Raw genomic sequence first — 27,669 nt, 5'->3', positions numbered from 1 at the left:
GCACCTAACCCTATTTTCTCCATAAGCCCTGTTATTTCTATTACGCGATTTTCTATAACACGATATTTTACAAGAACACAATTATCGCGTTATAGCAGAACTACCTGTACACACATCTCCATATGCAGTACAAGTACCTTACAATATTGGCTGAAAGAAATTTTTTGATATCTTTCTAATAACTTGCAAAAATTTCCCTGTTCTATATACTGTACTTGCTCAGAGTGCATTAAATAACTTAATTCTCCATGGTCCTAATTTTAAATGTGTTTGTTAAGTTTGTGTTACATTGGGCAATGTTGTGTAGTGTTTCAGAGTGTGCATGCCAGTATGTTGTACGGGTATACCTTTTTATATATACTGTACAGTATAATAATGAACATGTGTGTGATGCATCATCTGTTATTGTACAGCCTGTATGTACTATACTGTACAATACTGCACAATATTTGAGTAGCCTGTGCATTATACAAGTTGTGATGCCCTTTAATTCATTTGAGGCAATTCTGTAACTTACAAGTTATTAGCAAAGTTAACCTGTACATGTAATGTTTCAAAGTAGCCAGAGGACATTCATAGAACAGTAGGTCTGTGTACTAATGAACTAAGTTTAAGAGTTAACCTTACTAAAAAATTATTGTAATACAAAGTTTTAATACATACAGCACCTACAGTAGATGATCCTTGAATGCACTGTAATCTAAGCGACCACAAAATTAGATTGGGTTAAATACTTTGGGAAGGTCTTATTTATAAAGTTAAAGCTTGTGGCCTTTCTTGCTAAGCCTTAATATACAGTAAATAAGTCCAATCTTTTATTTACTGTTAAATTTGTCTCGTCCACAGCATATGGAGAAACATTAGTATTTTGCCAGTTTGACCAAAGATAGCCAACAAAGTCATCAGATGTTTATTTTCAGTCGTCCTTTTAAATTAAATCCCAACAGCATCTGGTGTTGTCAGGTGGTCATCCATCCCAGTACTAACCAGACCCAACATTACTCAACTTCATTGATTGGATGAGAAGCAGTGTTTTCAAGGTGGTATGGGATTAGTTGATAGCGATTAGCTTCACTCTGGCTATATTAGTCTGTAATGCTCAGTTGCAGTAACTATATTTATTCTTTATTTCTGAAGTAATTCAAGAAGCAGATAGAATTCAATCTAGTGATTAACATACCGGGTAGATGAATGTAAATTTATTGCCTGATAATTTTCTCATCTGTAATACAGTACAGTACAGTGACCCCTCGTTTAACGAACGCCTCGGTTAACGAACTGCCTTCCATAAGGATCTTCAATTCGGTTAACGAATTTCTTACGAACCGACCTCAACATGTTTTCGCTTGCACTGGCCGGGCAACCAGCTTTAGTATCAGTCCGCCAATAAATTAATCGGTTCTAGGGCTAAATTCCTTACTATTTTAGTAAATATCAAGAAGTTTATACTAATCAATAATTTTAAAAGTTTAATATTCAATTTTTTAGTCATTTTAACAATTATTGAACATAATTGAAGGTAAAGTGACTAGTTTAATGCGCGGCGTTAGTCTCTCTTTGTTTTCACTGGAGGTAACATCTTGCTTGAGACTCTCTTCAACTAAACACTTTTTTTCTGTGTTTCCAAGCAAATTATTGGTCATTTTGAAATATATTTTACATATTGACAATATATAATGCCGTGCAGTGTTGATTTAAAGAAAATAATCTTGAAATACACCAAGAGAACTAAAATTTTATGGGTGAAATGGTGCCATGGGGTGACTTCTCTTCCACCCCAATGCCTTCTCTTCTTCCTTCTCCTCCACCCCCATTCTAATTCCCATCATCATCATCCAGGAGCCTTCAACATACACACCTCAAAGTAAGTGAACTTTTCTACCATTTTTGTTGAATTTAGGAAATTTTCGGTGAGCTGGAACCAATTACCCAAAAACCCATTGAAACAATGGTTTCGGTTAACGAACGACCTTCTGGAACGGATCGAGTTCGTTAACCGAGGGGTCACTGTATACCTAATTAATGAAATAATGCTAATACTTTGACTTTAGGTACTAAATATTTCAGAAAATGTTCCCCACAACAGATTATCCAAATTAATAATATCATAAAAATAATTCACTGTAGTTTCTTAACTTATTATTCTTCTCTGCTTATGTAATTTCATTCCTCTAACATATTAGAGCATTAAACAACCAACTGGGATGGTGTACACTTTGTCTCGGGACACCAGATTCACTTCCACGTCTCATTGGACTTGTACCTTTATTCACCACAAATATTGACTCGCAGATTGGAAGTTTGTTTCCAAAAGTCATGTGGTTTATGTAAAGACGTCTTATGTCTTTTGCCCATCTAAACAATTTTCATACATTATTTTGTTTGCTCAGGCCTGACCAAATACTGTATTGCAGAATATTTCCCATGTTGGTCTTTCCCATTACACTTTGGCCTCATTCACGGTTTCCTTCCCCAGGTACACATCACTGGGAGGACAGAGCAACACGGCCAGGAACCCACATCTCTCTTACCATGACGAGGCAGACACAGAGAACTGGTACCCCGCTTACTTAAGGTAAGCTGGAGCATGCAGGCAGGAAGTAGCAATCTTAAGAAACCAGACCATCACATGTGCTGTAGATTTATGAATGACCAATTTGCAGGTTTTGAAGGCATGAAATTTTTTTTATTACCCTGTACTGTGCTGTACAAGCAGTTGAGCAAAAACCTTGATTGTCCTGATCTTTCCAAATTTATCCTAGTTAAAGAAGTTATAATTACTTGAGGTATTAATACTCCCAACTATTCCATACAAGGAGTTGTCATACTGTAATATTATATTAAAAAAAATTATTAAACTCATCGAGTCTGTTTAGTATTGAGAGGAAACCAAATTTACCGTGGTTGGACAAAAACATTGCCTCGTGTCCATAAATGTCTGGCCTTGTGAGTAACATTTCATTTAAACTCAAACTATGGCAGTAACAATTTACGTAAAAGGCTAATGAAAAAATGCTACAGTCATCCCCGTTGTTAGAGAAATGTTCGGGAAAAAGTTGCATGTAATGTAAAATTTGGTAATGCAGACCCAATTTTCCTATTTATTACCATTATATCTTCACATGTGCTTCCCAGGAAAAATGTCAGACCAAGATATAATAAAATCACACTTATGAAAGTATTAAACCTGTATAAATACTGTACACATTAAATGGAAATTTTATTGTTTTAAGATATTAATATTGTACACAAAAGTCGTGAAATCAATTTAACAGAAATAATGATGATCGAAGTGAGTTGGTACTGTAGTGGAATAGATTTGACCAAGTATTTCACCTGCATCAAACCTTTATAGCATTACTAATTTTACATAAAGATAATGACACGACAGGCTTTTTTTTGCTCCAATGTCGCCATAAGCACTTACTGGTCCTTTCTAGACATATTAAACAAGGGTGGCGCACTGCAGTCTTCAATATTACACGTGTGAGAACCGAGAGCATACTTTACTGTACTGTGTACTCAAAGCATGCCAAGTTAACTGTGTTCACATCAAACTAACAGAGAGAGTACAAATGTGAAACACTGAGAGATGATTGCTAAGATGAATCATAAAAAAAAAAAATTATAACAGCAAAATGTGATGTTTTGTGTTGCATTTCCATTTGATTAAATTCTGATTATGTATCCCAGATTTAATGGTCATAAGTTACAAATTCCATAATGTTTTGACATTAATATCTTTAGCTTGGGAGATGACTGTACTTAAAAATTATCCTTAGTCGGTTGTGTGGGAGGAGCTGATCGACTGGCAATGTTTTGGTTATAGTAATGAAGGGTTTAATAATATACAAAATTTATGTACTTTACATAAAACTTCCTTGAAGCTTTCCTCTCACACGTAACGTAAAACTTGCAGTGTGTGTAATTTTTGGTGATGTGATTTAACTTGCGACTCAAAGACATTATTTACACTATTTAAAGAAACAGGATAATGAATTACTGATTCAAACTTTGTGTATTATTTTTCACCTTGAAATTCAATTTGCTTAGGTCAATATGACCAAAAAATGGATCCGTCTTCACAAATAATAATTAACTTACAACTTGGTCCACTCCTTAATGGTGTAATATGTTTTCCATCTGGCTTTTGTTCTGTGTAATATACTGACTCCCCTTCCTGTCATAACAGCAGGTTCGTCTCACCAACAATAATTACACCAATATTTAGGTCAGGAGCAAACACTTGCCATCAGATCATGTATCTTAGTGACTGCTGAAATCTTATATTCAGCTCAAGATAACATTACAGCACATGCTTAATAAAAAGCACTTACAAAATGTTTCCCTACTTTTTGTTTTCAATTAAACACAAAAGCAATGTACTGACAAAAGACACAACACAGATGTTAACGCCAGAAAACTATGTCATTCAGTACATCCTCATACTTTGATCACATTCAAACTATGATCATCCTCGTACTTTGATCATCTTTGTACTTCGATCAGTTGAGGAACTTGGCTACCTGGTTACCGAGTGTCCGTTGACTACCAGCTGGTCATTAGTGTTTACATATTTACCAACCATTCAAATGCTAGCCAACAATGCTGACCTGCTGACCAGACAATTGTTGTAAGCCAGCCATCAAAATCAATCTGCTGGCTAGCCTATCACAAGCTAGTAGTTAATGTCTACTTTTTGACCAGCCAATCAAGCGCCAGTCATAAGTGGCTACACGTTGACCAGCCAGACACCAACCAGTCATCATTGGTCAAGTATGTATGGCACCACTGATCGCAATACTGCCTGTTCATCTTGAGAATAAATGTGTCAACACTCGTTTCTATCGGCATAAGTTCTCTAATTCACTAGGGGAAACAATTACTTCTTTACAGAAAAAATCTTATATATTTTTCCATACAAATACTTCCTATTGGATGCTAACACATCAGTGCTCACCGCAAGAATACGAAAAGGGTGACTGGAGCACTTTCACTCTATAAATTCATTTCAATTGATTATTCAAATTATTTCTTCATTTGCACTGACATTACTTGTAAACATTCTCACATTTCACTACTGTCTTTCACAATCTTGCTGAACCTTAAACTAGGGATCTGCATGTTTCTCTGATGAGATTTGACCACATATTTAACTATTTTAAGAAGTCACTTTTGCAGAACCTGTTTCATCTAACTTGGGCTTCTTTGCACTAGCGGTGTTCCCTTCATCATGAGTGTGAGAGCGCGAGGAGGCCACTCTCCACTCTAGTGAGTTGTATAATAAGTCCACATCCTTGGGGCTTCCCTGAAATATATATATACAGTATATATTACACACATTAATATAATCACTCAAACAAAATACAATTGCTTTGCTCCACAACATTGCCACATTTAAACTAATACAGGACATGAAAATAATGCTTGCTTGACAGCCAAAGCAAACATGATGATGACTAAATGAAATATTAGCACTACACTTAACCAACTTAGCAAGTGACTTCTATCATCTATATCCCTCAGTGATAAAGTACAGTACTGTACAATATAGTGCATTTTTCCCAGCTGAGAAAAGGTACCCCGCCCCTTCCTCAAGAGTTACAGCTGATTGGCTGTTGCAAATCTGTTCGATTTTGTCCCGAAGTAATGAAGTATTCCTAAATGAGTTTATTCATAATCGTTGGGATGACCGTTTCTGACGAGAAAGATATTTAGCTAAATTACATAATGATACACACATTCATTATTTCAAACATAAGCATGTAGGAAGTATATCAGAAATCTTATATATGAATTAACTGTTGAACTGGTAGCAAATTCACGCTTTCTGAGGATGCATTTAATATATACTTACTTTTACCCACAATAAGGCATACTAAGACTAAATTACATATCAGTAATACAACAGTGGTCCCTCGGTTAACGAGCACAATCGGTTCTAGCAGGTTGCTTGTTAACCGAAAAACTCGTTAACTGAAACCATTGTTTCAATGGGTTTTTGGGTAATTGGTTCCAGCTCACCGAAAATTGCCTAAATTAAAAAAAAAGGTAGAAAAGTACATTTACTTTGAGGTGTGTATGTAGAAGGCTCCTGGATGATGATGATGGGAATTAAAATAGGGGTGGAGAAGGGAGAAGAGAAGGCATTGGGGTGGAAGAGAGGTCACCCCATGGCGCCATTTCACCCATAAAATTTTAGTTCTGTTGGTGTAATTCAAGATTATTTTCTTTAAATCAACCCTGCACTGCATTATATATTGTTAATATGTAAAATAAATTTAAAAATGACCAAAAATTTGCTTGCAAACACAGAAAAAAAGCATTTAGTTGAAGACAGTCTCAAGCAAGATGCTACCTCCACTGAAAAGACAGAGAGACTGGTGCTTGTTTGGTGTGTTGCCAGGCTGGATGACGCACATGAAACTAGTTTCCTTACCTTCAATTATGTTCAATAATTGTTAAATTGACTAAAAAAGTTAATATTAAACTTTTAAAATTATTGAATAGTATAAACTTCTTGATATTTACTAAAATATTAAGGAATTTAAGCCCTAAAACCGGTTACTGTATTGGCGGACTAATACTACAGCTGGTGGACCGCCAAATGCAAGCGAAAACATGTTGAGGTCGGCTTGTAAAAAACTCGTTAATCGAGGGATTGCTCGTTAACTGAAGTTAAGAATCTTATGGAACGTAACTCGTAAACCGAGGGATCACTGTACATTATGCAAAACAAGGGATCACTGTACATTATGCAAAAACTAACATTTTGAAAGATCAGAATCACATTGAAATATTACATGGCCGTTAGCAGAGGCAGGAAATATGAAGTTGTTCGCAGTCATATTTCCTGCCTCTGCTGATGGACGTGTAATATTTAAATGTGATTTTCATTGTTTAAAATGCTAGTTTTTGCATAATGTAGTATTACTGATATGTAATTAGTCTTGGTATGCCTTATTGTGGGTAAAAATAAGTATACCGTATATTAAATGCATCCAACGAAAAAGTGAAATTGCTACCAGAGTTCAACAGTTAATTCATATATAAATTTCTGATTAACTTCGTATGTGCTCATGTTTGAAATACAGTTATGAATGTGTGTATCTTTATATAATTCAGCTAAATATCTTTCTCGTCAGAAACGGTCATCCCAACTATTATAAATAAGCTCATTTAGATATACATCATTACTTCAGGACAAAATCAGACAGATTTACAACAGCCAATCAGCTGTAATTCTTGAGGAGGGGGCGGGACATCTTTTCTCAGCTGGGAAAAAACGCACTACAGAGTGTATAGACTCTTACATTATTATAATTCTAAAAAGTGCTCTGGGCATACATGGATGTATCACAAATATTTTCAAAGTAAACATAACACCCATTCTTATAATCATTGGATCCTCAAGTTCCAGAACTTAAGTTAAAAAATTTAGTGTTGCACTACAACACTTGACACAATTTCTTCTTTTAATAATGTATGTGCTGCAATTGCTTTCTGAGCTACTCACTACACTTTGCATTTTATACTGTATAGGATTACTTGGATTATTTAACTGACAACCTCCGAGTACATAAAATTTGATCACAAATTAAATGTCTCCTGCCACTAAGGATGAAAAATACCAGACTCCAGATTTTACTTACCATAGCAAGGAAGATTTTTGGTTGGCCATCAGCATCTAGTGCAGTGAATCTCACACTTTTGCTGCTGGCTCTCTCAATTGACATCTCTGCCCAAACCTGAAATTAATTTTAATGTTACATGTCTGCTCTTTCTTCAATGGAGCACGTTGACATGTGTTAACAACAATGTAGCGAAAATTAAACAAAAATGTTTGCAACATTAGTGTTTGGAACATTGCGGTCAACAGAAATATGTAAAGTATATTGACTGGAGTAGAATTTTTAGTCATTTTACTTTTCTTTCTAACAATGTTGACAATTTTTATCAAATGTGTTGATGCCAGTGTTACCAGCATTGTTGTGGATCCACCTTTACTCTGCAATTCCATGTAATACAACCAGAAGATACTTAAATGTATATCCCTAATGAACTCACTATCCCAATGTTTATTAAATTATCAATGAATAAATAGGCATTTACCTTAGTGTTAAGCATCACAGTTAGGGTCCCTTGTGTTCGGATGACAAGACGTGAGTGTATCTCGTGGCCTGCATCCCAGTCGTTGAGGCGAAGGATGCCTCGACCCCGTTCTTGCCATGACCCACTCACCCAGGCATACAGCTTACAGTTCATCTGTTGAAGAATAAGTTATAATGTCAGTAAGATTTCTCTTAGCTTTCCCTCTACACCTAAACTTCTCTGGGTATTTCTTCGTATAACAACAGAGCAAAAACAGGTATTTCTTCGTATAACAACAGAGCAAAAACAATCACCTCTCTTACCATCAAGATATGTCAGTAAATTTGTCAAGGTGGCTTTAATCTTATATCTATGAAGACAAGACACACTTGACTATTAAAACTAACCTGTAGAACATTAGACTCGCTCTCCTCTCCGGTGATAACTTCTACATGGTCGAATTTGCGTTTCTGGCTCTTCTCTTTTTCCGTGAGTTCCCGTGATGACTCCTCCAGGGACTGTCCGCTGGTCCATAAACTATCCTCACTTGGCTGAAAGACAAGATGGAATAATTTCTCACAAGATCAAACAAACAGAAGATATTAGGGTAGCAGTTAGGATTTCATAAATATTGTTTAGTCCTTCCTGCTATGGGGCTGAGTTGCCAAAATCAAGAGAAACCCTGACTTTGGTCATTTACAGTTCTCCCCCTTCTAAATAATTCACCAAACAAGTTTTACAGAACTGTTCTCCTCTCTGGTTCACAATTATCACTTCATCTATCACCCCAGCATCACACACCACCATGATAAACACTTCTACACTGTATTAGAAAGTTTGTTATGCAGTCAGTAAGAAACTAAAAGAGGAAATGAACGTAGAGTTGTATATTGAGAATACAATTTTGAGGAAATAAATGGATACTTTAGGAGGAATCATGAAGATATACTTCCTACAATACTAGATGCTGGATCTGACTAATCAAAGTATATATTTCTACTTTATCAGGCACCAATACTTCAAAATCACACTTAACTATTCAGATATTACAATGTGTCCAAACAACTTATTATTCCTCGGAGAAAAAAAAAACCAAAACAGACAAACAAGAATGAATGATCAAAGATATCTTACTGTCAGTAAAATCTTAAAAAATTCATTCCTTACCAATGAAATTTCTGACACAGCATCTGAGAAGAGATTCCCTGTGACTGGCCTCCCATTGGTGGTGGCAATGCTGGGGGTAGTATCTGTGGACTGTCAGTCAATCATTAACGCTAGTTGTTAGGATAAAGTCCTAGTATCTAGCAGGATTAAATACATTTTCCTCTCATCGGTCCAGAAGTGGTGTTGTGAGGCAAAAAGAGACTATGTTACAATATACTGTATATGACCAGAGTTCATAACCATCAGTCTTGCTGGGTTCATTGTGGCCAGTTTCTATGTTTCAGGTTCTCTTTGTATAAGAAGACATTATCATTTTAAAATTTAGCAGATACAGTATGTCAAATTTTTTTGCTTTTCAAACAGCTGTTACTATGTTACAATTTGAGTTTTACAAGAACTACCGGGTAATAGCTATTACTATCAGGATCCTAACAAACTCTACTTACTGACATTAACATTAGAATCTTGACCAATTTTTACATTTCATGTTATTGTGAGAATTGTTAAGTGATTTTCAAAAGTAGTGGTAGTTGGGGGGTATGCAGCTTGTTCCACAGCTCTTTCAGGATATAAAATAGCAATACTAGAATGATTGCCTTTTTAACTCAATTAACATTATCAAAACTCAAACTAGATGAGACTGAAAATATGCAGGGTGTCCATAGTCCCATTCTGATTTCAAACATTAATTATATGCAAACAACATAATATATTGAAATGCAGTTTTCTGCATTCACTTAGGTGAAAAACAAAACTTGAATAGTTATTCTTTCAAATGCAGAAAAACTGCATTTCAATATTTTATGCCATTTGCACATAATAAATGTTTAAAATTATAACGGGACATTGTGGACACCCTGTACATTTAGCTTCACCACAGAATGTGCCAATAAAATTCTCTCTTTATAACCTTTATGCCTCGCCCACTGTTGCCAGAGGGAGATCACGGGCTACAGTGGCTCAAGAGGTGTCACTGGGGAAGAGTGATAAGAGAAAAAGGTAGATAGCAACAAGAAACACGTGACACCACAAGTACAAATACTCCAGCCAACCTTTATACTAACAACAGTTGGCATATTCAGTATAGAATAGAGTGAATCCTTAACCTACATGTGAAGGGCAGGAAGAATATTAATTTCACTCCCACACCGATGCATCAGTAAAACCCACACTTCCACTGGTTCCACCACATTCATTTACACTGGGGTGTTGCCTTTCATCACTCCTCTGGTGTAATTCACTGACATATATCTTGACCAAAACAACTCAAGCCTTCATTATGTTCCCTGCAAGTCTTTCCTAACCTGTTCTACCTAAAGTACATGGGAATGGTGGAAGAAAACAAAAACAAATAAACACTGTACCAACTTATTTCTCCTGTATTTTTTTTCTTTTTTACTTAAGACAAACATATCATAACATATGCCATTAGGGAAAAGAAAGCTCCCAGGAGAGATGAATGAGTATGGCACTATTAAACTAAACAAGAAAAGTGGAACTTGGTACAAGACTTGACAATATGATCAGGTTCACAACACTGAGAGAAGAACTGTGTCCTGTTGAGCTCTTCTATGATTTTCTGACAGTAAACATCCACTAAGACTCTGTGTCACCTACCCGTGATATTTCGCTGGCAGCTTCAGAAAACAGGTTGCCAGTTTGTTTTTCTCCGTTTGTGGTTCTTGCTGCATCAGACGAGGACGTGACTGAACTCTCGGCGCCCTGGTGAAGTAACAACTACCATATACTTACTGAGACACATAAAGAGAGGTTTTGTTGAACTCACAATCTCAATCAAATATGGAGGTTCAATCACAAGCTAAAGATCAAATTTTGAAATAAAAACATTGATATAAATTGATATGATACTCAACTCTAAACATTACTTTCTCTTACAGATTTACCACCAACTTGTAATTATGAACGCCATGAAATAACCGTCTTATCTTTGTGGGGTGGGTACTGTTATGCCGATTAACATAAAAGTAGTTTCGGGGAACTCTATTTACAAAGAGATTCACCCAAGAGTGTACACCAAAGTGGGTGGAGAGATGCAGCTTACACTAATGTTAGTGCCTCTTAAAATTGGTAATCCATCAAAGATTTCCAAAGAAATTAACCAAGTCTCTTAACAAAATCCCTAAGATTACTAAAGAACTATATTAATCCTCTTACCTACTGTAAAAACTCTTTAAAATAATCACTCTACCAAAGGTTTCTAAAAAGCTAATCATTTAATGCAATCAATCCATGAACGACATCTATATAACAATAAAGTACTAATGATTCTTTCTACATTTTCAAAACAAAATCCCCACGATTCCTTAATAATCCACTTTGTACTCTCTTACAACAACCAAGTCACCAAAGATCACTAACAAAGTACAGTCCTCAAGTCCTCTATTTACTGTACAGTACTAGCGAAGTTGACGTCACCTAATTCACTGGGAAACTCGAACCCTCGAACACGTTTACAAACTGAAGAAAAGCTCTCCTGCGCCTTACTTTGAAGTGGGAGGTCAAGATGATGTGTACCGAGTCTGTTACCCAAACAGGAGAAATTTTGCCCTACTTACCGCAACTTTAGACTGCAGGTTCTGCCCGAAGATGAAGTTGTTGCTACCTACGTTGGGGCTCCCAGAGCTGTTGAGAAGGTGCATCATTAACATCTTCCTTCACAATGTGCTTTACTAACACCATTCTAAACTTTGGGTTTCTAAACTTTATACAATCTCAAACTTTAGTTTCAAAGGCACATCCATTGTGGTTTTCACCATATCTTATTCAAACTGAGGGTGAAAACTCTCTAATTATTGTATTCCTAACTCAAATATCTTTTTTTTTTGCCAGCCAGTTTTCCTAATGGAGTGGGAACCCCCCCCCGGGTATTTCTTAACTACATGTTGAGTGGACTTAAAATTTTCTTTAAATAACACTAAGACTTATTATTCATAATATATATATATATATATTACAGTATATAGCTCCATATCTCAGTTGTTAGAACAAGTTAATGGTCATGGATTTGGCAAAAAAGAATGAATCAAAGACAAAGAATAAAGGGAGAATGTGTGTGGGAAATGTGCTCTTTATCTGTCTAGCCTATATTAAGGCAAGCCATGGATAGTTTCAATAAAACAATAACTGATACACCCTTACCCATCTTTACCATCTCCATTACGTGCGAGGGGAAGGAACAAATTTCTTGAATTACTACTGGATGTGTTGTTACTAGAGGCATTACTGTCCTCGCTGTTGTTCGTGTGAAGTTCGGCCGGCAATGGCCGAGCCGCCCCTCTTCTGTCCTCTTTTACCCCCGAGGACGTTGCTCGAGACGTGTGGGAGGACGCCGTAGAAGTTGACGAAGAGACGTCTTGACCCGACGCTTGAAACGATGATGATTCGGCTGTGGTTCCTGGAACTCCATCGTCTGATCCACTTGCCGAATCTGCTTTATCCCCCGGGTCAGGTGCTGTAAGAGAACACAACAGTTTCCTCGTTCAGTACAAATGTCTGTGCACAATGCCACAGTTGGGCCAGTTATAATACCTATACCGTCAAATCATGCCACCCACTATATTCAGACCTACTACTCTTCACTTATTCTGAAGATACCATTATATAGGGTAAAGAAAGATAATGTTTAAATGAAGATCTTAAGATATCCAAAGAATGTGAAGTTTGTCATCTTCATAATACTCCTTGGAGATGTTTCTGTATGGTTTTTAGCATTATTTCTCTCCCATTTATATCTGATTTGAACCAAAGGGAACTGTACAGAGGCCTCAAAAGGGGGAGAGAGTAGTGTCAGGCAAGTACAGAAAGAGATATGACTAACACCAAGATATATACAGTATAAATAAATAAACAATGTGCTAGTTTTTTCTGTTATGCAGCACAGAGGCCCAAACACAGCCTCTCTAAAATAAGATTTATAAACAAAATTAAAAAAACAAACAAAAAAGCTTTGTAAATCTCATGACTTTACCATTTCCCAAGAGGAGAGTTTCTGACACCAAGCATAAAACAAAATAAAATTACAAAAACTTTAAAGAATAACATTCTTTTTGCTAATAGTAATATAAACATTAACGCGACAACAATTACAATACAGTCTCTCCTTGACTTACAACATATTCGACATACAACAACCCGGACATAAGACGGCCATGGCCGTATAAAATATTTTTCACATTACGTATTTTCGAGTCCCGACGTTAGTGATCGCGCTGTGTACTGACAAAATTTTCATTTGTAATTCCCTTTAAAATGGCTGACAAGCGTAAAAGTGAGAGTTCTCGTGGTGCTGAGAAGAAAAGGAGACACCCATTTTAGAATTTCTTTTAGAATTTCTATGTATTATTTTCGCCTTTTCGACTTACAGTCTGGTCGTCGGAACGGAACCCCGTCGTAAGTGGAGGAGAGACTGTACTTCAGAGAACTATAGATTATACTTGAGGTAAATACAGTACCGGGTACAGTATGTGTATATATTTTGACTGAAGTCTTTCATAAGTGTTAGAAGACATTATTGTTTTTAGGTAACATCATTAAAAATGCATTTTCTTCAAAAGCAACAATTGAAATTACATAAGTTTTATGTTTACATCACTTGCAATACTTACTTCTGGAAAAAGGATTTGCAGATCCGAGCACTGAAGGCTTCAACTTAAACTCCGACTTGCTTGACTGTGGCGGTGATGAACCCGTGACAGTTACTGTTGGGGGCGTGAAGAGACTGGATGTACTTCTCATAGAGCTAACTACCCGACTTGAACCTAAGGCTGACTGTCGAATAACTGGAGGTCCACCTGTTGGATAGAGATGAGTTTCTCAGAGTTGCACATTTAAAATTCTCCTGATTTATACACTAATACTGTACAATCCCATTTCAATTATGAACAAATGTTATTTTCATATAGTGCATAATTTTAAATACTCTACTGTAGCTACCAAGTTTCCTTTATATAGGTACGATGGAGACTTTACAGCACAGTATGAACACAGGTCTTACATTCAACAACACCTTCATAAATGTAATATAACTAAACTGTGTAGGAAGACAGACTGTAATTATCGGGTTACTACCGTACATCACCAGAGTCTCACCTGAGTCTGAATGTGGACTTAATCTTGGAGGGGCCAAGATGGGCCGGTGGTCGGAAGACTCGGAGCCCCAGGTGGCCTGAGGTGTTGCTCTGGCAAAGGGGTTTCCCATGCCAGTGCTGGCGAGGGTGGTGACTGCTGAGGTACTGTGGGGTGATGACAGTGAAGACACTTTGTTGTTACTGCTGCAGCTGTCAATGCTGCTACTGCACGCACTGATCCCATCACCTGCAACACACACACAATATTATAACACTAAACACAATAACATAAATCATATCACTTATGGACATTAGATATATAACATAATAAGTAACAACCTGAACTGATGTGATGTATACAAGAAAGATGGTACACAACCCTTTAGGTAATGACCTCTCACAATTAAAATAAACATGCACTAATAACATACTACATCAGCCACAATAGTGTCTTTAACCATTCTACCTCACTGAAAGGATAAAAAACAGCCAGCAGGGCATTACCAATTGCACAGAGTAATGGGTCAAGGGTAGATACCAACCAGAGCTGGGAAAACTGGATTAAAAAAAAAAGGAAATAGGGCGTGATATATTGGTGGTGGAGGAGTGGCAGGCTGCCAGGGAAGAGTGAGAGTTCACTGTGTGAGAGGGAGACCGGTAGTGTGAGCTGGTTATGGCTCCACCCAGGCAAGACTCAACCAGTTCATGAGCTGGTTCCTGTTTCTACCACCTCCCCTCACAAACCTGGTAACACCTACAATGTAAGTCATAGGCCACAGTCTTAAAAGGCCCCAACCCAACCCAACCCAACCCAACCTCACCTCACCACCTCAAACTGCAATCATTACCCCTAGTCATAAAATCCCCTAGCCTAACTATGAAGATAAGGATACATTAGCACTAGGACCATAATCCAGCCACTACCCTTCAACTCCCCCTTACATACAACCGACCAATCCACTGGCTTAAAATATTCATCATAACACCCAGCAGGAGTGATTAACCTAAGAAACAAGATATCTTGTGGTTTAGTATAACATAAATCTGAGAGGTTGTACCAACCAGTCACCTCTACCACACAACAGGTAAGCCCCATAACACAGTTACACAATTAAGTCCCACAACCACAGCTATGTACCACACTAAAAATAAGTTCCATACCCCAAGGTAAGTCCCACACTACAGCCAAGCATTACTAAAGGAAAAAGGTCTTCTCTGAACACACATGCTTAAAAAAAAAAATATTCTCCAATTACAAGACTCCCTTCTACCCCCATACATACATACATAGCCACCAAGGTGAGGGTGTCATGCAAAAGCCTTTCAGTACAAGAGGACGGTGGTGTGTTGCAAGTATGAAGCATGTTAGCCAAGGGGTCGTTGAGGATTACACACACACACCAAGAACATGACTTTGACAAATAACAAAAAAGAACAAGATTAACAGTACCCTTTTATAACCTGCCATATAAGGTTTTGTAATGTGTGTATTATGGGAGAGCCTTGACCCCAAGACTTATATACCATGTGTGGTTGTCGTCCTTATACTGCCTACTGTATTATCTTGGCCTGAACCAAGTAATGATATACCAGGAGAGTGTAATGATATACCAGGTGAGTGTAATGATATACCAGGTGAGTGTAATGATATACCAGGTGAGTGTAATGATATACCAGGTGAGTGTAATGATATACCAGGAGAGTGTAATGATATACCAGGAGAGTGTAATGATATACCAGGAGAGTGTAATGATATACCAGGTGAGTGTAATGATATACCAGGAGAGTGTAATGATATACCAGGTGAGTGTAATGATATACCAGGAGAGTGTAATGATATACCAGGAGAGTGTAATGATATACCAGGTGAGTGTAATGATATACCAGGAGAGTGTAATGATATACCAGGTGAGTGTAATGATATACCAGGAGAGTGTAATGATATACCAGGTGAGTGTAATGATATACCAGGTGAGTGTAATGATATACCAGGAGAGTGTAATGATATACCAGGAGAGTGTAATGATATACCAGGTGAGTGTAATGATATACCAGGTGAGTGTAATGATATACCAGGAGAGTGTAATGATATACCAGGTGAGTGTAATGATATACCAGGTGAGAGTGTAATGATATACCAGGAGAGTGTAATGATATACCAGGTGAGTGTAATGATATACCAGGTGTAATGATATACCAGGTGAGTGTAATGATATACCAGGAGAGTGTAATGATATACCAGGTGAGTGTAATGATATACCAGGTGAGTGTAATGATATACCAGGTGAGTGTAATGATATACTGAGTGTAATGATATACCAGGCCAGAGTGTAATGATATACCAGGAGTGTAATGATATACCAGGTGAGTGTAATGATATACCAGGCGAGTGTAATGATATACCAGGCGGTGTAATGATATACCAGTGCCAGGTGTGTAATGATATACCAGGTGAGTGTAATGATAACCAGGCAGTGTAATGATATACCAGGTGAGTGTAATGATATACCAGGTGAGTGTAATGATATACCAGGCGAGTGTAATGATATACCAGGTGAGTGTAATGATATACCAGGCGAGTGTAATGATATACCAGGCGAGTGTAATGATATACCAGGCGAGTGTAATGATATACCAGGCGAGTGTAATGATATACCAGGTGAGTGTAATGATATACCAGGTGAGTGTAATGATATACCAGGTGAGTGAAATGATATACCAGGTGAGTAATGATATACCAGGTGAGTGTAATGATATACCAGGTGAGTGTAATGATATACCAGGTGTGAGGGGTTTCTAACCACTTTAAATATAATGTTTGAGCTGAAGATCACAGGAAACAAAGATATTAGCCACCCCAGCTCAATAATTACCACCCTGAAGGTAATCCAACTTAATGTAACATAACCTAACCCCCAGATAATGTTAGGGTGTTTAATCATCAGGTAAATTAAGCTGGGAGGGGGAAGGGCTAATCTTAAGGTGATCTTGAATGAAGTTATCCCAAGTTGTAGTTCAGCATGGGGGGAGGGGTTCTGTATTTATGAGGAAACATTGATTGTGTACTCACCAAGAGGGAATGAGTTCCTGCTGCTGCTGGTACTACTGCTATTGCTGCTGCCACTAGTGGAGGAAGCAGCAGCGCCGCCGTCAGTAGCTGCCTCGGCCTCCTTGTTGTTGTGTTCGTCATCACTGGCCCCTTCCTGTAAGAAGATGCGGGTCAGCTGGTTCACCCACCAGTACCTGAATCTTGCACTAGTCTTCCCCCTGGCTGTCTGGTACTGGACGGGGCCTACACGGGGGCTCTTGGCCGGTCTGGTAGGTGAGGTGCTGACCGGACTGGTGGCCAGGCCGGTAGTGGTGACTGTACTACTGTTTCCGAGAACTTCAGGTTTGGGCAATATGGAATTAGTGGCAGCAGGGGCGAGGTTCGAGCCCCTGGAACGTTGACGAGACGTTGGCCGCCGTGAAGAACGTTTGACAGACGCGTGTTTGTGATAGCGGGCGGGATTATCTTGGTAGGGGTGTGTTGATGAGTGAGGCGAGCGGCGGCGACGACGCTGGTGGTGGGCTAATAACAGTCGGGCCAACAGCTGTGTGCGTAGTGAGGAAGATGACACGTGTTGCCTGCCTTGCCCTGTCAAACAAATGTGATGGAGCAGCGTAATGTAACGAGGCTGCATCCCACCCTTACCACCACTATTCATCACCGGATACTTCAAACCCATCACCGACACTGAGGTCAAATACTACATCAAGTCACCCAACGCAGATGATTGTGTACACCACTGGCGAACGATTTACTTGATCAAGGGTACGCTACACTTGACAAAACAATGCAATGGCGGGGAATGTTTGTGCCGTTAAATCATGTATCGTTGTCCACAGCCATGCAAAGAATAGTAATGGATAAATTAAATCACAGCGCCTCTAAGTTGATACACTACAATAATAAATGGCAGGTAGTGAAGTCACGTTACAGGTACAGCGAAGACGCAATATAGGCGCAGAGACGGTGCCGACACTCCTTCCCAAACTACTACCTTGACGCCACTGACCCTGGCAACTTGGCAGCTGCCTCGCTCCATCACACCGCTTCTCCTCCCTCCCTCCACCACCTGGCCCACACCACCACCACCATCAGGCCACACACCACCACAAGGCCACACACCGCCATCATCACATCTGGCCAACAAACAAGAAAACTTTACCAAGGTTAAAATACCCAGACAATGATTCCCTTCCACATTACTACCACAATTATCATCAGGATATATACTGTACAGTATACATACCCTCCCTCACTCTCATACATACATACATACATACATACATACACACACACACACACACACTCTCTCACCTTTCCAGTCATAATCAGATATTCTCAGACACATGGTGACGATGCATAACCCATTCTCAATCGGGTTAAAAAATCTTGATTCAGTGCCAACACAAACTCGAGGAGGCCTGACCACCAATGCTAACACACAGGGCTATATAATATATACGGTATTATATATAAGCGACGCCTTGTACCGACGCAATTCTTCGGTCTAGTATAAAAAAAAGGAAAAAAAAACATTCTCAAAAGTTCTTTAGACAGGTGCTTTCCCTAAGGTAGATAAATAAAGACAGATAGATGGATACAGATAGATATAGACATAGCTATAAACAGATGTAGCGTAAATAAAACTGCCTATTATGTAGCTTGAATATTAATTATTAAAGTTATTTTTGGTGTTTGAGCAGCAGCACCCTTACAACTTCTCTTGCGACACTGGAGTATACTAACACAAGGAAGACTAATAATGTTAACTGCCTTTGTGACCCTGCGCGCGTCTGTGCCAGTGTGGTAATCCTGGTGAAGGAGTCGACTAAACACAGAATGAACAAGTAGTTTAATGGAAATGAATCTACTCTCAAAACGTCACATGAGCTTCCGTATGTTCACACAGACGAATGAACTACGGGCTTATTTCATCCAATGCTTTCATCATTTAGGCTCCTAATTCTTCACAGCCATAACTGAATTACTCGACATCATAAACTCTAGTCACGTCTTAATGATAATACAGGTAATGGTAGGTCGTGTTATGGTACTATAAATATTGGTAATGTGTATAATTGATAGTACTGGTAACGGTAGATATATTAATGGATAATAGTGCAGATAAAGAGCCAACCGGGGAAGGGCAAAAACTGGGCTGGATGAATGAAATTAAAAGTTGTGGGGAATTTGAAAAGACTGTACCATTTGTTTAAGTGGAGGAACGTGGTCGCCCTCAGACATTATAACCTCATTGATTGGTAGATAGTGTGATATTAATGGTATTTTAAGCCCTTCCATGTTTTTTAATTCAAAGATAAAAATATCGACTTAATCTCTCAGGCTGTGTTGAGCGTATATCACAGTAACATGGACAGTGGGTGACGAACAGGAAATAAACCATCAGATCGGAAATGTTTTAAAAGGTCACATACTGAAGGCTGAACGTCGTGAACCCAGCCAACACTTCCAAGACGCTGTAATCACCAAGTGATAAAACACTATAGTAATCTCTCTCTTGCACCTTCTGGTATTATCCAGTTAATTTTCTACTAAAACTGGATTTGCCGATCATGAATACAGGCAAATCTGACTCCCCCCCTCACATCTATACAGTATGTCTAATCCACAATTATTAAGAACAAATAATAATTTTATAGATCTTTAGAAAATCTAAGACATGATTTCAGGCATGCCTATCCATATACGTATTATTGAGAAAGGAGTTTTAAAATAGCTAAAACAACTATACATACAGTTAAAGACCGCAATGACACCAGGATAAATAGTGTGTGGATCTTGAACATGACTGCCTGTGTGTTTGTGTCTGATAACGTCAACAACAATACTTCAGAAAGCTCTTGTTAATACGCATGCGCTCAACAAGTCTAGTTTGTGAGGGACATGGGAGGTTAAGTTGGATAAGTTTAGGTTTAGGAGGGAGATAGGAAGGAACTGGTTCACAAATAGGGTGGAGGGCGAGTGGAACAAGCTCAGCAACTTTGTAGTAAGTGCTGGAACGCTGGAGAGTTTTAAAAGGAGGCTGGATAGATTCATGGATGATAGAGAGTGGTAGTAACTCTCGACAGGAGCTGCCATGCACAGGCCAACCGGCCTATTGCAGACTCCTTATTTTCTTATGTTCTTAAGACAGCCAAACAGGAAAGCGTCCACCACCGCAGATGCGCGTGACCTTGCATCGTGTTACGACACACACACAAGCATGAAAATTGCCACAGTTCACAAACACATAACACAAACTGTACACGTGTACATACAGACATAATACACAGGCATGAAAATTACAACCATCTTCGATTTTCATATAGCAAAAATAAATTACATGTCGCATTAGAAGTATAAGGGATAAATATAAGTTAATATCATGGCGAAGTATATGGTAGGATTCCCTTCAGAGGCATCAAAACGTATTATGTAAACAAATCATCTGAAAAGTCAACTAATCCGCTTAAATCGGAAAGTTTAATGAACGCATACTGGATCAATCCGCCCGGTAGCCCGCCCGCCCGCCCGCCCCGCCGACTCACTGAACTGAATCCTCCCAGACCAGCCTATTACTGGCAAATTCACGACTTTTTGTGGGCCAAATCTCCCCTTTGACTGGGTGAATGAGAGACTTATCTGTCTACGGGAGTCTCGGTGCAATATAGATGCAATTTTAGTTATTTTACTCGCAACGTAGATTGTGACTAAATTGGGACGAGTTTTTTCTTCACCTACGTCGTATACAAATAGAGAGAGAAAGATCCGGATATAACCTGTTTCTCGGCCTAACAGACGACATGTGTTAAATACGTAAACACATGTGAAATTTAATGACCATGTGCTAGTACTGTTTGATAGGTGTATGTAAAATGTGATGCATGTACAAGTATATGCATTACAATGTGTTTAATGTATAAGCGTATGTACATGTAGACATACATACAGCATACTTGTATATAACAAGAACATTATAGAAAGTGAGACTCAAACTACTTGACTTGATAGGACCATGGAACTACGAATTGACCTGATAAGACCACTGACCATGACTACATAAAAAAAGGCGAGAGGCGGCGGCGGCCAGGGAGTGTGTGGGGGCGGAGTCAATGGCTTACCCTACCGGCTGTAACTGGTTCCACCTGGTCCTGGTAGTATACAGCATTACCTCGCTCTCACGACCACAAACACTCTACCTCCTCACCAGTAAAACCTGTCCCGCCAATTTAACCTTGTCAAGCGAGGATCAAGGATCGTTCACGTCACTTTAGAGGGGTTATGTATCTACCCAGTGCTTGTCTCGTAGTCTCAAGATGAGCAGGGTGTGAGGCAGAAGGGAAAGGGGGGGAAGGGGGGGGTACTTTGTAATCTTTACTGTGCTCGAGTGTGTACTTTATCTAATGGGATATATATATATATATATATATATATATATATATACATATATTGATAAAATCACACGGGAAAAGGGAAACAACGGGGCACCTTAGCTTTCGTCTTTATTCAAGACATCTTCAGAGGCAACTGGATTACATGGACAGAGAGAGGCTTAAATATACAGGGTGACCTTAAAAACATCCACTGTGTTGCACTCACCCGCACAAAAATTACGACCGTAAGTGCATTACACTAAACCTTCATAATAATGTTTTACTGATGTAGCACTATATTATTATTATTGGTGTTGAGTTCTTTTAAGTTACAGGTTAAACCATGTAAGCGCCAAAATGACCTGACCCAACCTAATCTGACCTTTAGCACTAGTCACACTCATTGTGGTAACCTACCGACCACTTGGACCCAAAAACCGTCAAGCAAGACTTACTCAAATCGATTCCCGGACACGCCAGCCCATGGCATATCGTATCTCCCACAATCACTCAATCACGTCTAACCCGCACTACTAACACAAACTCTCTGAATATATTTTTTCCACTGCCATTATCTTATATCATGTTAGAATCAATTATCATATAGTTAGTTTAGGTCAGTGGGTTTAATTCAGGGTAATGGTGTGTTTCTTCAGAATTCTTACCAAGGTAATTGTTCTATTTACAGACTAAACAAGGTGCATGACAAGTTAAATTAACTCATAACCACCAAGATGGCAAAATATAAGAGATGATGATTACTTTGGTGAATCTCTATATTATATAAGGGTAGAGAGGCTGACACTAGACTGTGCACTGAATGGTTATTCTAATGCACTGCACTCTAAAAATAAACTTGATGTATTGTGCACTGAATGGCAAACACCATGTACAAGTATTTTGCACTGAATGGTAAAAATCATGTACTGAGCACTGAATGATAAACAACATGTACTGTGCACTGAATGGTAAACATGTACTGTGCACTGAATGGTAAACAACATGTACTGTGCACTGAATGGTAAACAACATGTACTGTGCACTGAATGGTAAACAACATGTACTGTGCACTGAATGGTAAACAACATGTACTGTGCACTGAATGGTAAACAACATGTACTGTGCACTGAATGGTTAACTTCAATTACATATGGCTATTTTTATATAAATTTAAAACCATCAGACCACGTGAACATTAGCCCCCAGCTTCTTTCACCTGAAGATTAAGCACACTATTTGGTTACCATTAGGGTAGTTAATCTTCAGGTGATATAAGAAGGGGTGCATTAATCTTCAGGTGAAACAGCCTCAGCCTTGCTCTCAACCCTGACAACAAACACACAACACTAACTTTGTCACCACTCTTCTTTTAGACATGACATCAAAATCACAACAACACAGTACAGTACTTACTCTGAATTTACTGCGGTCCATCGTTGTTTCTGTAGTGGCACCTGCACAGATACAAAACTTTTGTCATCATTCCTTGTACATAATGGTTTGGCTAATGTTACTAAAAATACATGCAATTATACTATAATGACATATTGTACTGTATAATCCAACACTTATATACAGTACAGTACTACAGTATACATGACACCACAATTTTCACTCATTATAGATAAAAACACTATCACTCTCTCACTCTGTGTGAGAGATTCGCAATAACATGACTGGCCGGGTTGGAGGTGTGAAACTCATGCAACTAATGGTAGCATGCGTGGACTCCATGTAAATGTGAGTAACCACGTAAAGCACTTCACGCATTCCCTCATTCAGTCGCATTGTTCGCTGTTGTGTGCAGACCTTCGTGGATTTAACATAACCGTTGACTAGTGCAATGTCATCTACGCAATATTCATGTGCATCTTTTAACTTTTCTATTTATCCATCAATGAAGTGAAAGAGGACTACTTTAATATTAGAAACTACTGTATATTAGAAATATTGAGGCAAGGAGAACGAGGGTATGGGTTTTTGTACTTGGGCATGCGTTTGACCTCAGGGAGCACAATACACATCTTGATGTATAATGCTGACATATTAATGAGCTCAATAAAGATGATCTGAATTTAGATTAAGGATCAGAATGAAAAGAAGATGGGCAGATGTTTAGTTATTACATGTTCCCATTGTACTGTATTCAGGTAAATATCAGTTTCTTTAGTGTTTCCTTTTCTTCATAAAGTACAGTAGTCGGCTGTCTCCAAATCTTTGACACTTCAGGAAATTGACAAGATCCACCAATGAGTTGTGTCTGACTTTACCATAAACAGCCCACTTAGCATTATCCTATTCAATCACATTTTCCAGTACTCAGTGATTCATTCCTGATAAAAGATGACAGATCACTGATGGCTTGTCAGTTTGTCAGAACACGAAAGGTACAGAAGCGGTGAGAATTTATAAGTACTGTACAGCACTATACATTCAATCATTTTTTCTTGTTAACACAGTGAATTGTCTAATGAATATAACAAATAGTTGTAAAAATCCAAAAGAATACACCATTGATAAGGACATGTTGTCTTGTGTATATTTAGCAAAAAGCCGTCAAACATCCTAATATTTCATCACTGATTTCTAAACCCACAACATATCTATCTTAGAACATCTCAATGGTTAATTTCCTGAGCTACAATTGTATAAAAACTTGACTAATAATAGCAAGAATGATTACCGTAACTGAGCTTTATTGAAACCCGCAAAAATAAAGATTATTATTAACACTCACTGGCTTGTCCACACTCAAGTTAAACATTAAGTTCATTAACCCTTTGAGAAGTAGTGTCAGATTTGGGCATTTGATTCTAACTAACACCAGACAATTTTCTTTAGTCGAGACACACCCCAAACACTCAGTAGGTTATGGTATCTTTGGTAACAGTAAACAACATTGTCCTGTTAGATGGAGCCAATTTAGGTCAAAATTCTAGAGAGGAAAACTTGTTTCTCATATCTCAAATATCCTCAATAAGTTGGAGGAATTATGACTTTCGAACAGTTGTTTTTCTTAAGCTAAAGCAGTCAGTCATTGCATGGATACCAGGTTTACTGTTAAACTGTTGACATGTCTGCCAGCGAGGAATAATAAAGCTATGCAACCAAACACTTCCCAGCAAACTTTCCATACTAACTTATAACAAAAATAACATCCAACACCACTGTACGGGGTCCCCTTCACTTGTGCATTCACAGGTGCTTGTTAAATAAACATTCCACAAATCATTATCTTTGAGGTATTTGTTTTGATATTGTTTTAATCTAATTCCATAGTATGTTTACTATTGCGAGTTTCCTTCTGTTGAATGTAAACAAACAGCGCTGCCACACTACACAAAACCCGACAACCCCTGTAAATGCACTAGTGAAGGGGACTGTACCTAACCTAACCTCAAATAATGCACTTCTCTCCTAGTATGTCTGGAGGTTAGATAAAGCTTGACTGGTCAATTTATCTTATTTACGATCAATTGGTGTCTGGTCGGCTGATAATGGCCTTCGTATGTAGAAAAGTTTAAAATTCCTGCAACATTTTATGGATATTCTAGAGGTGAAAAAGTTTTCAAGTATTTTTTTTTCCTTAAATGGCTTCTACTAACATGAAGATCTTGTTAAACAATTACCGTAAATTCTTTTATTTCACCAGCACAACACAGTACATTGCCATTATTACTAAGTTCACTAGTTTACTAAATTGATCTCACCACCATGTGACACTGACCAATGGCAGCTTTGTATTTATGAAGTTTCTCAATAAAAATACATAACTACTGTACAGGTAACTAAAGTACATGGAAACCTGAACTCCAAGAAGCTGGCACTGCTTATTATTTTATAAGATAATTCCTTTCTTTCTGGTTTATTAATTAACTTTAAATAAACCTTGTTATGTCCACAAGCTTATTATGTTAAACAAGCCAAGGTTAGGTTAGGTAAGGTTACTTTTGATAAGGTTGGGTTAGGTCAGGTTAGATTAGAATGGTTGTTAAGCTTGTTGTAACTGATGGTACGCTAACACTGTGATGACTTTTCTTTTAAAATACACTTGGTCATCCATTTATTATAATATATCCTGCTTTTAATAAAGGCTGTAATCTCCTTAACATTAGGTTAGGTTGGTTTGTGAACAAATGTAAAGTACTCAGTATAGGAGACGTAAACAGGAAAACCAGTTACCAGATGAACAATGATGCCATTGAGAAATCCGACTGCGAGAGAGATTTAGGAGTAATGATAAGTAGGAATCTTAAGCCAAGTAAACACTGTGTTTTTGCTCGTAACAAGGCTAATAAAGTACTTGGGTTCATACAAAGGAGTGTTAGTTACAAGACTAGCGAGGTCATCCTAAAACTGTATCTTGCTCTTGTGAGACCTCACCTGGATTACGCAGTGCAGTTCTGGTCACCGTATTACAGAATGGATATAGAATCCTTGGAAAGAATCCAGAGGAGAATGACAAGACTAATCCCAGGCATTAGGAACCTTGAGTACAGACAGATTAAAGCTTCTTAATTTGCACTCCCTCGAGAGACGTAGAGTGAGGGGCGACATGATAGAGGTGTATAAATGGAAGTCAGGGCTAAACAAAGGGGCCATTACAAAGGTACTCAAACTATCCAACCAGGAGTGAACTCGTAACAATGGTTTTAAATTAGACAAATTTAGATTTAGGCGCGAAATTGGTATGGTAAACACTGGTTTGGAAACACATTAGTGGATGAATGGAACAAGTTACCAAATATCATCATTAACTCGAATACGCTGGATAGCTTCAAACATAGGTTGGATGCTTATATGAGCAATAGGAGTTGGGTGTAAATGGGACTGCCCAGTATGGGCCAATAGGCCCGCTGCAGTTTCCTCCATTCTTATATTCTTATGTTATGCTTGTTATAACTGATGTTACACTAAAATCGTGAGTTAAAATATCCATTCAGTAAAGTCTTCATACAGTTTCACAATGGTACACAGAGACAGGACACGCATACACAGAGACAGGACACACATACACAGAGACAGGACACACATACACAGAGACAGGACACACATACACAGAGACAGGACAGACATACATACAGCACACTGATCTAACCATGAACAGCCTAACAGCCTCCTAAGAAAGCCATTTAATGTTTATTCTCTCTAAGGTCGTTTTACACAAGTTTGAATTTCTAAATTGAGGTTGATTTTTTTGGTGTATTTTAGAAACATAATGTCACATAGTCCAACCAATAAGAGCCTGGCTGACGGTCGCTGTCTAGCCACACGTTTAAAAAATACTAATTAGTGTTTAGACGAGAGGGAGAAGATTATCTCAAGAGGTAAAGAGACACCACGTTATGTAATAAAGGAAATACTTAGAGAAAGGGGTGATAGTCTGACACCATAATGAGACACAAATGATATAAAACTATTCACCATCACAGGAATATTTTACGATATTTTAATCTTGATATATTATAACAGTACAGGACAACTGCACATAACTAAACGAACTCCTGCCAGCCGATCATCTCTTACGTCTCTCCTCACAGTCTTATTATCTACTCTACCGGGTAACATTAATTGATGTAGCTTTAAGGTATCTATCAGCCCCCAAACAACAGACTACAGCCCCCTCAGCACCCGCCAATATCCATCAAGGTACAATATGTTGCCTTACCAAACCGCGAATCCGCCATTTCTTTACACGGACGTGACGTCATTTGAAAACAAGCTTGCGATTCTGGTAGCCAAACATTATTTACTTATTAAAAACGTAAGAAATAAAATATTTTCTATAGACAAGTTGATATGAAATATTTATGAATTATATATAGAAATATTACCTACAATATACATCAATAAAACAAACTAATAATATTAAACCAAATCGCAAGCGCTGTCTATACTGCAC

General features: G+C 38.1%; 1 protein-coding gene across 5 annotated transcripts; it reads right to left on the bottom strand.

Moving 5' to 3' along the window:
• Positions 1 to 3,207: 3,207 nt before the first annotated feature.
• LOC121872371 (ran-binding protein 3-like) lies at positions 3,208 to 27,468 on the bottom strand. 5 transcript variants are annotated; one of them, XM_042375114.1, is made up of 13 exons: positions 27,436 to 27,468; positions 23,181 to 23,221; positions 17,416 to 17,548; positions 14,368 to 14,592; positions 13,884 to 14,069; positions 12,418 to 12,730; positions 11,835 to 11,901; positions 10,876 to 10,980; positions 9,259 to 9,348; positions 8,499 to 8,642; positions 8,113 to 8,265; positions 7,653 to 7,748; positions 3,208 to 5,308 (listed from the first exon to the last, which is right to left on the bottom strand). In XM_042375114.1, exons 1-13 carry the CDS (start codon positions 27,452 to 27,454, stop codon positions 5,162 to 5,164), a joined length of 1,719 nt encoding a protein of 572 aa, XP_042231048.1. In that variant the 5' UTR covers positions 27,455 to 27,468; the 3' UTR covers positions 3,208 to 5,161. The 5 variants fall into 5 exon arrangements, with proteins under 5 accessions (XP_042231048.1, XP_042231044.1, XP_042231046.1 ...); XM_042375110.1 differs by lacking the exons at positions 23,181 to 23,221; positions 27,436 to 27,468 and having other exon boundaries at positions 17,416 to 18,421; XM_042375112.1 differs by lacking the exons at positions 10,876 to 10,980; positions 23,181 to 23,221; positions 27,436 to 27,468 and having other exon boundaries at positions 17,416 to 18,421.
• Between the last annotated feature and the right edge of the window lie 201 nt (positions 27,469 to 27,669).

Source organism: Homarus americanus, unplaced genomic scaffold (genome assembly GCF_018991925.1).
Source record: "Homarus americanus isolate GMGI-L3 unplaced genomic scaffold, GMGI_Hamer_2.0 scaffold24050, whole genome shotgun sequence".
In the NCBI taxonomy this organism is placed as follows: domain Eukaryota; kingdom Metazoa; phylum Arthropoda; class Malacostraca; order Decapoda; family Nephropidae; genus Homarus; species Homarus americanus.
Note: the sequence above shows the minus strand (reverse complement) of the source record. Positions and strands in the feature narration are given on the sequence as shown.